The sequence below is a fragment of the Pieris napi genome, chromosome 22 (genome assembly GCF_905475465.1).
Source record: "Pieris napi chromosome 22, ilPieNapi1.2, whole genome shotgun sequence".
Classification (NCBI taxonomy): Eukaryota; Metazoa; Arthropoda; class Insecta; order Lepidoptera; family Pieridae; genus Pieris; species Pieris napi.
In genome coordinates this window covers 4313222-4327897 of record NC_062255.1, presented here as the reverse complement: position 1 = coordinate 4327897, position 14676 = coordinate 4313222, and the positions used below count along the sequence as shown (strand labels likewise).

General features: G+C 33.6%; 1 protein-coding gene across 1 annotated transcript in view; it reads right to left on the bottom strand.

Annotated features, from left to right (window-relative positions):
* The window catches only part of LOC125061008 (tachykinin-like peptides receptor 86C), a 63608-nt gene that overhangs the window by 38326 nt on the left and 10606 nt on the right, over positions 1-14676 (bottom strand). The window contains exon 3 of the mRNA XM_047666148.1: positions 7186-7328. Coding sequence (XP_047522104.1) covers positions 7186-7328 — 143 coding nt within the window. The remainder of the gene's footprint in view (positions 1-7185; positions 7329-14676) is intronic.

Below are 14676 nucleotides of genomic sequence, written 5' to 3'. Positions count from 1 at the left end.
TTTTAGTCTAATTTATTTATGGGCTTTATGGGAGAGAACCTATAAGCTAATGTATTATTACATTATACGTATATATGCAGTCATCAATTGAATTATCTGTAATTGTTTAATATAAAACGATACGATGCTATTACGATATAGCTACGATGGGTTGGACTTTAAAATCGGTCGCCCAAACATGATGATACTGATTATGCAGGAGTCTCGGGGGACCTTCATTAGAACACCTCCAAGTGTTTTTTGCTGCCGGAAATGCGTCTAAATTTAAAAAAAAAAATTAAAGTTTTGTGTAATGTATTGAAATTTGTAAACAATCCGACATTTTCTACTTTTCTATTGGTTATAAGAGATTTGACATTCTCGGTAAATTAATCGATTGTTTTTTAGCATGAAAAATCAATTCCAATCAAGGTCCCCCGAAACTCCTGCTTAATCAGTATCATCAAATTCGGGCGACCGAATTTAAAGTCGTTACCGCTACGTATTGGTCTATAAATAAAAGTTTAAGTAATTGCATAGATGCAATCCATAACATAGATGGTGAACATATTATTGTTTTTTATTCATAATTGTTAACATAATAAGCGACCCTGAGTGGCTGTATGAATATGTCACCTTGGTAGCGATTATAAGTTAGCTTTATATTGATAGGTGCCCAAGTTATTTTAAGATTTTATTATAAGTTTAGATTATTAAATGAATATAATAAAATTATTTTGTAATTATATAGTTGTAAATGAGAACTTAGTTAGATTGTTATACACCAATATTTTAAACAATCAAAAATTTTAAATATGTATTTTTTTTTTAAACAAAACCTATAATTAATAAGTTATATGCCATATGCATTACAAGTCATTTTGACGTAACTACAATGTTATCGTTCCCGCCAAAACGCGCTTGTCAGTTTTTCACTCAAATTTGACACTTGACTTGTCTTAGACGTATTCTCGTCTGTCAGATTTAATAGAGAGAATAGTAATGAAAATAGACATATTTTAGTCTTTGCAATTGCTTTAGGATACTTCTTTTATTATTTAGAATGTAAAGTTATACATTTATTCCAACAATACGATAGCAAGGTCCTTTATAAGTTATTAATGTAGTATTTTAAATTAACATTTAGTAATTTGATAAACAATTTTTAATCTCTTAAATTTTTGAGCATTGCCAACTTTAGTAAAAGTTATAGGGTGTCGCAGTGTTGCCAATTAACTAAAGTAAACAAAAATTGGAGAACAGAGCGAATTAAATTTAGTAAAAAGCACTCGATTCAAAATAATTTCAATGTTTTCCTGGTTACGGGATTTTATGAAAACATTACTGCAATCAACTATTAGCAACTAGCGGGATAGTATAAATTATCATTACAATGTGTAATAAAAAGACAAATTAAAAAAACAGTGTAGTTTTAAAAGTCTGGTTACAATAGTCATGGTCCCTTGAAATATGGGTTATCCTTACTTATCGGCCATCGTGCCAGTCTATCTTTTAACCATAAACGATAATTAAGGGCCTATCCTATCGCTAAACTCCAAAAAAGTACATTGTTTCTTTCCATTTTTCGTCATCGTTACTTGAAGTAGGGCGAATGGAAAAAATATATGGTGGAGTTGAGTAGTTTATGTATCCATTTTGAAAGATCGATACACGATATAAATAACTTCGCTCGATAAAAAAAAAATCCAAACATAGCCAATTTTTAACACTTTGAATTCATTTTATGACGAAAATGTATATAGAACATAATTTTAAAATTTACACGATATATTTAATAGCAAGCCAAGTAATCCATTTCAGAAAAAAAAAAATGATAAAATCACATTAATTTAATGTTTTACATAACTAATTGTTATAATACGGGCCGACGCGACGCGCCTCTCTGCGCACCGCAGTCCACCCCGAGACACTGACACAGCAATTCGTGCTAGGATAGGGCCTTAAAGATCACTTTTACTGTATTATTTACCAAAAGGCTTGTAAGGAACGTATATGAAAACGAAACATTGCCTAAAATATTAGGTAAGTTCGAAAGTTTATACAACACGGACCAAGTTTCTAAGACCATTACAAATTATTAGTTGTATAGCTTCCTAACTGAATACGGTCGCTTATGATTATTAATTTGAACACAATATGTATTTTGGTGTCGCATGAAGTTTAGTAATACCTTTATAGTATTTATGTTTATAAAAGATAATACGTGTTTACGAAGCCAGAAACACATATTTGTATCATTTTGTTCATTCTACTTTGCCCGTTATATTTTAATTTATTAAATAACGATCATCAAACGAATCAAGATTGAAACTTTACATACTTTTTGAATATAAATAATTTATTCTATTATTAGAGAAACTTTATCTTCACTACAAAATTATTTAACTATTTGGTAGTGAATAAAATTATATCTTTACGAAAGGAGTAAACTTAGATTAAGTAGATTATTTTAAAGGAAAACAAGATGTAAATACAATTTAAAGGCCGGCAACGCACTTGCGAGCGCTCTGGCATTGTGAGTGTATATGGGCGGTATCACTCAACATTAGTTGAGTCTCCTGCCCGTTTGCGTTTGCCCAATGTTATAAAAAAATAATATGTACGAAATAAAATACGCAACATTTAGTGCAAAATCCAACTCAAGTTCGTCTTCAGTTTAATCCATGGTTTTAACAAGGTATAGCTACCAAATTCGTTATCATAGTTACTCCAAGAAGTTATTAACATATTAATTACACTTAGGTTTAAGAAAATCAGTGTAGAGTGAGAAATCTGCTTTACATGTAGTTGTTTCCTTAACTACAGCGATTATAATAGCCATATATAGAGCGCTTAGTCTTAAGTCTGACCCTTAAGACCTAGATATCACCGTTATAAAGAAGCTTATACATTATTTGTAAGCAGTAATATTGAAATTCTGAACAGATTTAGTCAATTCTTTGATACAGCATTAGTGACATTTGACTGAATATATTTCCTGTTTACACACGAACGAAGGCAAGTACACTTTTTGCCGATGAATAGGGATGCCTACAAATTCAAATGTAATGACGTGGAATAAGTGATACATGTATCTTATGTTCCATAATAAAAAAAAATAATAAAAAATGAGTTTCTAATAAACATACGAACGTCAATAACCTTCTAATGATCCAAAGGAAATATTTTTGAATTTTAGGTAAATGTATTAAAGTTATTGCATATTTTTGTTTAAGTCAATCCCAGTATTGTCTTTTATTGACATAACCTTTACACATTTAAAGAAAAAGCTTTTTAACCGGATTAAAGTTATGTATTATTATAAATTTACGCGTATATAATTTCGCGTACCAAGATTCTTCCCAAGATTGGTACGCGAAGCCAAACACCCCAATTTCAATAGAGAAGACGGCCTAAAATTGTCAAACACCTGGGATCCAATAATATCCAAATTAAAATCTCAAGAAAAACAATCCGCGAAAATAGGGGTCACCGTGAGCAATTTTTGCCAAAACCCTCCATCTTTTAGTCGATACCAACTCCGGGGAAATAAATACAGATAATGCAACTTTCTCTACAGCTGTGATACTTTTTGACATCCAACACCTTTTGTCTTCAGTCACCTTGACCACGCACGCTGTAAAGCACGCGAAACGTCGGATAAATTTAAAATTATGTTGATGTAAATTTATAATAATACATAACTTTAATCCGGTTAAAAAGTTTTTTCTTTAAAAGTCAATCCTATTTTAGTATTGTTTATTACTTTAGTTTACTCATAGTATTGTATTTACTTTAGTATGTAGTCATGTTTTTGTATATTTTCCGTCCGCAATGGAAAGCTTTTAAAGTCCTATTATAGGCACCAGCCTCTCACAAAGATGGTAATACCTGCAGCATGCAAACCCGTAATATTGCCAAGAGGTATTTAAAATAAAATTTATTAATTTAAATCACATTGTATTAAGTTAGCGCTCAGAAATTATCATCTGCAATTTGCATAGGAATAACTTCTGCACACTATCTGGGGCGGATGCTCGAACTAACACAATTATGAGACTTCCTCTAGAATTAAATGGAGTTGGCTAAAGTGTTAGTTATCGGTTTTGAATCTTTTCTAAGATGAAAAGTAATTGAAAAGTTTCACGTCAGATGAAAAGCTAAGAATTAAAATGCGAGCTTCTTTAAAATTATCGAATTCTGTTCTGTGTGACTGTTAAACTGTTATTTATTTTCGAAAATTGTCGGTTCGGTATTCTAATTTATGCTTTTGCAATTTGGTTTGTACTTATTAAGTTTATTGTATATTTTATTTGTATAATATACATTACTATGCTCCACATTATGTACATACACGTATCGTAAATCTATTTAATGAGTAGGGGACTCTTGACTTATTCTATATTTTTTCCGCGTATTGTCGAAGGACATAAGCAAATCATGGTTTATAGAATACATAAAAACGCACACACCCTTATACAGTTATACACCCAAAATTTTATTAGTACATTGTCTTTGTTATTACATAATTCCTCGTATATATGGTACAGACAGTATCGTGGTATGGACAATTTTAGACTATATAGTATATATATTATTATCAATTTTTCAAATGCGCTGTGTATGACATAATATGAATATATCAGTGAAAAAAAATTAAAGTGTAAATATATAACGATTGCATGGATTTCATTGATTTTCAAAGCATAACTTATAGCTCTAGTCTAGCATTATAAACAAGTAAAATTCTTTGAAAAATTCAAAAACTACGTCATCGATTTTGAAAATTCTATATTCTATCCCTAAGTAATATCCAGAAGCCAGGATTGATCGCTAGTGGGAAATAAGTATGTACATAAATATTAATCAAATTACAAGATATCTATTCCCTGCTTGCGCGAATTAAGCCATTCATCAATTTTCTGATAAAGTGCCAAGTAAAAGAAATGATTGTTGAAATCTAAACAGCTTAATTGAGCGATAAGAGCTGTCAGTTTCTTAAAATGTCAGTACTATAATGAAGCTTTTCGATTTATTTTCGGGTGATATTTAATCTTGGTAATAACGACCCGTATCTGGGCACATTTCTGCATATGTTTTATCTTGTTTACGGTAAGTCAATATGTGACCATTTGGCTGAGAATCGAATTTAACATCGCCGGGTTATACTTTCGTTAACCTTTAGTACCAAGTATTGATCTTTCTTCGACGGTTACTTTAATGACAAGAATGCTTACTATGTGGGACATGAAATGTCTAATAATGATCTATATTTACTTTCATTTGCCTTAGTTCATGAGACTATACAAATCAAGGTATAATTAATGAGTAAAGGTAGATATCGTCAACAATATTGCCCGATCTCAAATCAAAGGACGGACGAGAAGAACTGGCAACTCTTTTAATTGCCACGTATTTTAACCGACAGAAATTCTATTCAATAGGTTGATGAATCGTGATTTTTTTTTGTCGGTCATAGCTCGAAGACTGTAATGCAAATTGATTTTAACACCAACTTTAAAAAAAATATACCCATATGTAAATAAACTAACGTTTCATACCGTTCTCTTATACAACGAGGCCAATCGATACAAAAAATATTGTTATTTACAACTTTTTAAAGCGTTTTTACTGTTTTAAATAAATTTATGTTCATAATAAAACATGCATTTCTCTGCACCACATAGTATAAATTATGATTGAAGTAAATACACACTTGAAACTATCACCATATACACCAATGCAATATGTTTATTCAGAAAACTCTGTCAGGAAATTTTAAAAGAATAAAGGTTGTTAAAACCCAAAACAAGCTATACCAAAGCAATTACTGTTACATTTGGATTTACGCGATGCGTAAATTTTTCGACGCTGATCCCAAAATTACTTCCTTACAGGCTTGTAAAGAAAGCATTTTATTATTTCCGTTTTATCTCCGCACATTCTAGTTTAATATCGTTACTGGAGTAGTAAACTGTTCAATGTCGTTACGTTTATGGTGTTAGAACCAGTTGATAACAGCTTCTCCTCACGTATTGTTTAATCTAATGGAAACTCATATAAAGCTAAAGTCAAGTTTTTTACTCTTAAACGCGTTTGTAAATCAATGGTTTGTTTTACTGTGTTGTTTACGTTTTGGCCTAGACAGTAGACATGTTTGATTTTGAACGGGTTCGCGAGTTGTAAGAATTGGGACGCTCCTTTCTTGAAGGACTCTAATTGATTATTACTTTATATAAAATTCTCGTGTCACAATGTTCCCATACTCCCCCGAAACGGCTCGACCGATTTTGATGAAATTTTTTGTGCTTATCCGGTATCTATGAGTATCGGCCAACATCTATTTTTCATCCCCCTAAATGTTATGGGTAGTCAACCCCTAAATTTTATTTTTTATTTTTTAGACAAAATTTTAAATTTTTATTTTTTTATGATACAGCATCAAAAAATACATACAACCCTTAATTGTCACCCCTCTACGATCAACCCCTATTTTTTTATTATAAATGATATACATGGCAAAACGACGTTTGCCCGGTCAGCTAGTACTTTATATAAAATTCTCGTGTCACAATGTTCGTTCCCATACTCCCCCGAAACGGCTCGACCGATTCTTATGATTTTTTTAATGCATGTTCAGTAAGTCTGAGAATCGGCTACTATTTATCTTTAAAACCCCTAAGTGATAAGGGGTGTCCAACCGAAATTTTTATTTTTATTTTTTAGACAATATTTTTTGATTTTTTTTTTAAGATACAGCATACAAACATACATACAACCCTTAATTTCTACCCTCTACAATCAACCCCTTATTTTGTTAGAAGTTATAACTTGAACTCATTATAGGGTTATATAGAGAAAAATCACGGAAAAACCTAAAAAGTTTCTGTCCGGAAAACCGAACAGTCTCTGGGGTGGCATAGCAAAATGTTCCATGTTGGTATGTACTAAAAAGGTAGGTATTAAGGAGAAACGGAGTTCGCGGAAGCAGCTAGTTACTTTATAAGTATTGATTCGCGGCAAAATCCCTTAAAACACTCAGTTGTAGAACGACGGTGGGTAGTAAATGTCGTATAAATGCAATTTGCACAAGAACTGTGTGGAATAATGCTCTATTTATTCATGTCGCAGCACAAGAGACAATTGTGTCTACCCCGAGGACATTTCAGTAATTTGTCATAAAGTGTTTGAGTATGAGCAACTTACCTAAGACAATCCAAATGACAAGAGTATTTCCCAGTACAGCAAGCAGCAACATAATAGCGAAGACGACAAACCAAGCAAGCTGGCCCCACCATGGGGGGACATAGGGCCTCTTGCCCATACCCATACAGTTGCTCAGGGTCACTCTGAAAATAAATTATTGTATTAATAAACAAAGATGGCGATAATGTTTTGTGGCTGTCGACCATATTTTCATACTAAAGCTGGTAAGAATATATGTTTTTTATAATATAAATGTTTGTAGTAGTAATAAAACGTACCTACAACATCTATGCCCAAATAGGATTTTCTTTCTGTGACCAAAGTTACCTTTATAGTAAGAGAAGAATAAGAATGAACAATCTTTTTAGCTTTAATTTCACTGAACATTACTATTGACAAAACTCTATGGCACGCTAGAAAATCAAAACGTGAATTCAAAATAGAAAAGTCTGTGTAATGTATTCCATCTCATTCTTTTACACGTTCAATCCTACAGATATATATGTTTGCCTCTTTCTACATAACGCCTCAACTTTTCGTGTTACACATAACGCCTCAACTTTTCGTGTTACACTTGATTTTACTCCTCATAAAATTTCCGTACCGGGCCTTATAACTCAAATCGTTTCTTAAGGAGTAAACTCCAAAAACATTTTGAAACATTAACAGTGACTCTTGAGTGAAAAAAATTGTAATTTGGTTATCTAATTATAGATGCCTTCAGAAATAAGTGTTTCATAACTGTTCTATGAGTTCCGATATCTTTGTTCTGTTTTAAAAAATTTTGGTTGTAGTAGATTATATTGTAGACAATATAATTAACTTCGTACCAATTTAAGCACCGCTGCAATGTTTGAAAGCTTTAATTTATTCTAAGCATTTGTCACATAGCCCGAAAAGTATCTTTTAACATAAACAAACAAAGAACATTAATTAGGAACATCCTTCCTTTAAAAAGAGCAGTTGGTGGACCCTTTTTAACAATTTGTTCGTGGTCGTCCATCTTTTAGCAAACACGAACGGAAACACATAAAGTTAGGAAACTCCATAGAACTTCAAAGCTAATTTCAAAACCCCATACTTTATAATACATTTAATATTTTTTAGAGATTCTAAACGCGAAAAAATCACATAATTTCAACGTCGCTTCGGCGTTACCGTGACTGTTCGTTTTAGTTAAACATAAATAAATTTTATTTTAACCCACGAATGCTTAAAATTACACCTTTTTTATTAATATTAAAACTTGATTTGTATTTTTGTTTGTTTGTAAAAAAAATTCAAAAATGCACCGATTTCAAAAAAATAAGTGATGGTGTGGGTTCTAATTTGAAATATTCAAATATTTCGAGTTTTATGTAAATATGTCTATGTAATGGCTTAAATACTGAATAATATAATAAATTGAATCACTTTCTGTGATATATTCTTCTCCTTCTTCAAAGGTAATTATATTTCCTGTTATTAATTGACCTATCCAATTTCTTTACTACAAATTTAATAAAAGAGAGATAAGTAATTAATGCGGAATTCAATATCCCAGATTCAAGTTTTTGTAAAATAATTGCTTCAAACGGAAGCAAAGTGAATCAGAATAAGCCACGCCCTTTTGTTACGGAATTTTGTTTTACTCACATTTAAAATATACCACAGTTACCACTCTATTTTAACCTATTATTATTAAATGTTAGAAAACTATTAGTGCACAAGCGGCGTTTGAACGCACAGCGTCAGCGTTTAAAGTTGCATGGTTAAGCAGCCAGACTCGTTCTTGTTCTAGCCTGTCGCCGTCCATTACGGGACATAGGCTTCTCACCTATATTTCCAGCATAACCGGTTTCCCATGCAGTGCATCCAGTGCCTTCCTTGCACTTACCAGCCTATCTGTAGTTCTACCATCATCCAACCTTTCGCAACGTTATTTATTTATTAGCTTTTATAAGCTTTATGACAACAATTGTCTCCGCGTTTGTTTTCAACAAAGGACATAAGTAATCTTTATATATATAATTCTTCTGTGAGTGTGTATGTCACTGAACTTCTCTCAAACGACTGGACCGATTTTGATGAAATTTTTTGTGTGTGTTCAAGGGGATCTGGGAATGGTTTAGATTCACAAATCAGCCCGGCAGGTGGCGCTGCAGAAGGTACTTCCATACTTTGTGTAATATCCAATGCAGGACAACGTCTGTCAGGTCCGCTAGTCTATATATATAAAAATGAATGAATATCGCTTAAAATAAATGCTTCGATCGGAGTTATTATATTGATAATATAATAATATGCGAGCCAGAAAAACAAACAAAGAATGTAGTATACCATAAAGCATTAGAATAATAAACACTTTGTTTCTGAAATATTTTCTAATTAATTATACCAATTTGAAATCAATATTCATAGTTAAGACAGGACAACGTCTGTCGGGTCCGCTAGTATAATATATAACTATTTAATTTTTAGTATATAAAAGCCACCTTCCTTTCAGGATTTTAGGTTTAGATGAAAGTACACTTTTTAGTATTAAGTACAGGTTTCACGAATATGATGAAATCATCCATATACATTCAATTTACTTAAATTTGGAATATAAAGAATGCTAAAAACCTACAAATTATTTTCAACATTATCGTCTATTTGTATTCCAAAAATAAACCTTAAAGGTTAAATCATCTAGCGTTTCCTTATTTAAGCTTTGAATGGCATAGCGCGACCTTAGATGAGGATTTTGCACCCTTCAAACGACCTTAGGGGATTCTTTGGGTAAGTTTAATGCCGGAACAAAATTTATTTCGTAACGGCGTAACAAGTTTAACAGCTATCCTACTTACGTTAGGGTCAAGTACAAGTGAAATTTAAAGAAAGTCCTTACACGTGAATAAAATATACTCTGTTTTACAAAAGCTAAGAACATTACTGTTTTATATAATTTGTATGCAAGACCCAATGAATTTTTGATCTCTTAGCTGTGTGCGAGTTGTAATTTTAAAACTAGTTTCTGTTAAGAGCTGTTTAGCCATTGTTATTGTATTAAAGTAGGGGAACACACGCTTTTAAAGCACATCAAACTAGACTGCTTTTTACCCAATTATTAGTTTGTTATTTAGCAATTTCTTTGGAACAGCACCAAGTCATTGTTCAAAGGCGCGGCATCCAAAATTAAAGTAGCCATGATGATCGCCTTCGCCTTCATAAGAAGACCTATTTAGTTTTATAAAGAATCGGGCTGATTCTAGAAAAAAAATATTTGTATGCCTTGTAGGAGGATTGACAGCATTTCGACGGATTTTTTCAAATTTCGAAACTAAAACAAAAAAGGTAATTTGTGAACAGCACCAACTCATTGTTCAGAAGCGCGGCATGGCACTATAAGAATAAGAAGACCTATTTAGTTTTATAAAGAATCGGGCTGACTCTTTAGAAAAAAAAATGTGTGCGTGTACTAGGTGTACACACGTAAGAAGTGAAACTTCTTTATGACCTTATTTTTCGAAAAATGATCTACTATATGCAACTTAACGAAATTGGTTAAATAAAGTTTAACAAAAGGCTTTTCTTATCATAGTCATGAATACAAATACAATTACATATTTCATTTTACCTTATTACTACTAAGATTATTACAGAATTTCATTAATTGTAATAGAATTATTACTATGATTGTTATCGTTATTATATATTATAATTAATAGTTATATAAAATATAATAGTTAATGTAAAATATAATTTAGTTAAATAACTATTTCTTTAAACACAGTAAATTTTGATACTGCCTAGCATACAATTTACAAATTAATTGCTGCAAATTGCGATTAGCAAATTTTAAGTGGAAAATGTAATCCGTTGTCAAACTTCAAAGTCAAAAACATACTATACCTATGTCATATTTTAAAACCGATAAAGAAGTTTTACTTCGAAAATGTAATCCGTTGTCAAACTTCAAAGTCAAAAACATACTATATGTCATATTTTAACGCCGATAAAGAAGTTTGACTTCAAAAAGCAACATGGCGCGTAACGGAAAAATGTTACACTAAATTTTTTTCCAACCCCGATAAAGAAGTTTCACATCAAAAAAATATTTGTGTGCCTTGAAGCAGTTTAAATTGTTTTAAATATGCTAAGAATAACTTACCACTAAGAACCCTTTTGTCACAATTATGTAAGTACCTCAGTTAAGAGCAAAAAATTGCGGCTTACAATGGAATTTTTAGAGCTTGGAACGAAAAGATTTAATTCTACTTTACATTCCAAACAATATAAATGGAATATTTTGGCACTTTACTTTTATGTTATAGCACACAATGAAGGCTATTATGATTTAGTATTGATAAAGGTCCAAATCCAAAAAAGGTTAAGAGATTTATTATATTTATTATATATATCTTCAAAGAGCACAAGTATAATTTTTATTTTATAAATTTATTAAGTACATATAATGATATATATTTGTACATTATTAAGCAATATAACTCGTAATAAATGAATAATTTATTTGTGCATAAAACATTGTCATATTGTCTATATACGTTTATATAAAAAAAATATATATTATTAAAATAAATAACTAACCTTAACATAAACTAAAATATATCATTAAAAGGAGTCCCTTTAGGCAAGGTTCCGAAGATACTGGCAGCGTTCCCCCTTTGAATTGCTAGACTAATTCTTTGTCCGAGGTAGCTGCCAGATCTTCGGTCTCCTGTGATGTCAACTAACCTTTTTGATATTTCTTTAAAAAGACTTAAAGCGTAGGAACCCACGGACCAAGGGTCTTAATTACTTTATATATGTTCACTTTTAGTAATGAAACCTTTTTCAAATATTGACGTTTCACGTTCTTGATTGAAGAGAAGACGTCTGTGGAGGAAGGATGTTGTGCACATCCTCCGACGTAAAGGAAGGATACTTGACCTGTCTAATCACTGTCTGGCCGGCCTTAGTATCAGCCGTCGTAGTAACGCTAAGTACTCACGAGGCGGTTTTCACCCGCGCCCGCCGTTGCTTGCCCGCAGTCTTTGTTGAATACAGATATTTATGTAAAAAATTGAAGCTCACGACGCGTTTCACGCTCGCGGCGTGTGCGATTGTTTGCGGGTGCCGCTGCACCGGCGGTCATCTTGTACCGGCGGGCGCGGGTCGCGGTCCTGCAGTTGCGGCGGGTTGTTCCCGCGCGCTCTGCGAACGGTTGGCGGGCGACCGCAGTGGAATTCGAAAAATAATTAAGGAACTTTTCTTCATCCTTCTTTAACTCATTAATAAGAGTAACAAATAATCCATAAATATCTCTTTCCGCATTCAGTGGGTGCACCCAGAACCATTTGGCCTTCTTTTTTTGAGTTCTTCTGTGAAGTAAGTATAACGCAACAGCTCGTTTCTGGTGTGTGTCCATGGTGGTCTGGAACTCAACTGATTGTTCAACCGCCCGTATTGCGATCATCAACCGCCAAGTTTGCGAGCGATAATCGTAACCGCAAAAAACTCCGCTCTCGTGGCTTTTGAAAATTCCGCGGGTGAAAACCGCTTCGTGAGTCATTAGCGTAACTTTGTTAGCGCGTTTCAGGGTATGACGTCATCCCTGTCATTGTAGCCTCGGATTGTAAGTGTCCCTACACGACTTTGAAATACTAGTCTTTAGAACTAATAATAAATTACTGGTTGTGAAGTCTTCAAAGGCCGACAAGACACTTGCGAGCCTCCTGGAAATGTGCATGGGCGGCGGTATTTCTTAACATCAGGTCTCTGCACCGTTACAAAAAGAATCGATTTTATTTAAGTTAAGTAAAAAGTTTAAGTTTAATATGTTAGGATATTTTTTTATTATAATAACCGTAGACAAAAGACGAAATTCACAAATAAATTGAAATTGGTCTCAAGATCTGCCTTTTTTACTTGGACGTCCTTGACTCAAGAGAAGAGGACTTTGATAAACCAGCCATTAGTTCTGAACAACTTTAGGATAACAAATTAGTGGTAGGAGTCGAATTTTTAGATTTATAAAAAGATTGCTTAAAGCTTTTATGGTAATAGTCCTAGTAAACTTGGAAAAAGTTTAAAATTCTTGTTGAAATGTTAAATAAACAGTCGATAGCCAAAAGTTGCTACCTACTAAATTACATCTATTAACATTGAATATCTTATAATTTGTATTAAAGTTTTGTACGCTTATAGAACTTTCCGTGAGCCCGTGAAGTGAATTCGTAATAGGATCGAGGCAGAAACTCGCAAGTGGATTGATTATTTTCCCGAGAATGGACCTCGGGACAAGTAGATCGGTTATGTGGGTAATTAAAAACAAAGTAAAAAAAATCAATTCAAAGAAGGCGTGGCCGTGAAAAAATCATCGTCGTCAAAACTATACACTGTATTACTACAGTAGTAATAATAGTAGTAAGGCCTACAACGCACTAGCGGCTGGCCGCGATGCGGTGTGTCGCTGCGGTAGGCCGCACATTACATGAAACCGCACGATAACGACGCACTGATTTGCGGACAACCGTCAACCGCTCCGGTTGTTCTGGAGCTGCGACGAGCCGCATCGGTTGAATGATGCGGCGCGCCCCATCCCCTCCACGCACTCGGCGCGGTTAGCCGCAAATACCGTGTCCGTCATCGCTTGTTCCTTGAGCTAGACACTACGCAGAGTTTTTTTGACGATATTTTCTACGATGACATAAATAAATAACTGCCGCAACTTCTTCAACGTCCATCATGTGCAATATTTCAAGAAGCACTGACGAGTGACGATTGCGGCAGACCGCAATAGGGACGGTTAGCCGGAATACGGCAGACCGTATATACCGCGGCCTACCGCAGCGGCACACCGCATCGCGGCCAACCGCTAGTGCGTTGTAGGCCTAAGAGAAGCGCTGGACAGAAACCTGTGGAAACACATTTGTCCCCTCCAAATGTTTACTTGCTGACCACGACGCTCAGACATGAGGTACCGACTGAAGAGAGAGAGAGAACGTCAATATTGTACTGTATACAATTCCTGCCTAGTGTGTAATATTCGTATAAAAATCAGCCACAGCAATTTTCTGCAGCGCAATAAAAAGGCTGCGCGGGTAATGGTACAAATATAATTTAAAAAATGTATTCGAAATTCAATTTTAAGAGAATTTTGCGCGCTATATATTTTGCGACTACATCACCTGATTTAATTTTTGATAGGACGGGATTTTGCGTGCTGACTATCTCACCTTACCATACGGGTGCTTGGACGCGACGGACGGGTGATAGATCATCTTATATTGATTTGTTTTCTAAATTATACCATTCTGATCGTCAAGACATATTAGGTTATATTTTAATCTCTGCCTTGCAATTCTGTAACTCACTTTTCGAACTCACACAGCGGTTTTCACAGCGGCGGTTGCGCTCAAATCAGTCGTCAAACAGGCAGTTTATGATTTGGCATTCTGATAAGGTGGGAGCTTGTAGTTGATTGTTTATCAGAATGCCAGTGAAGAATGCTGTGTGAGTTCGAAAAGT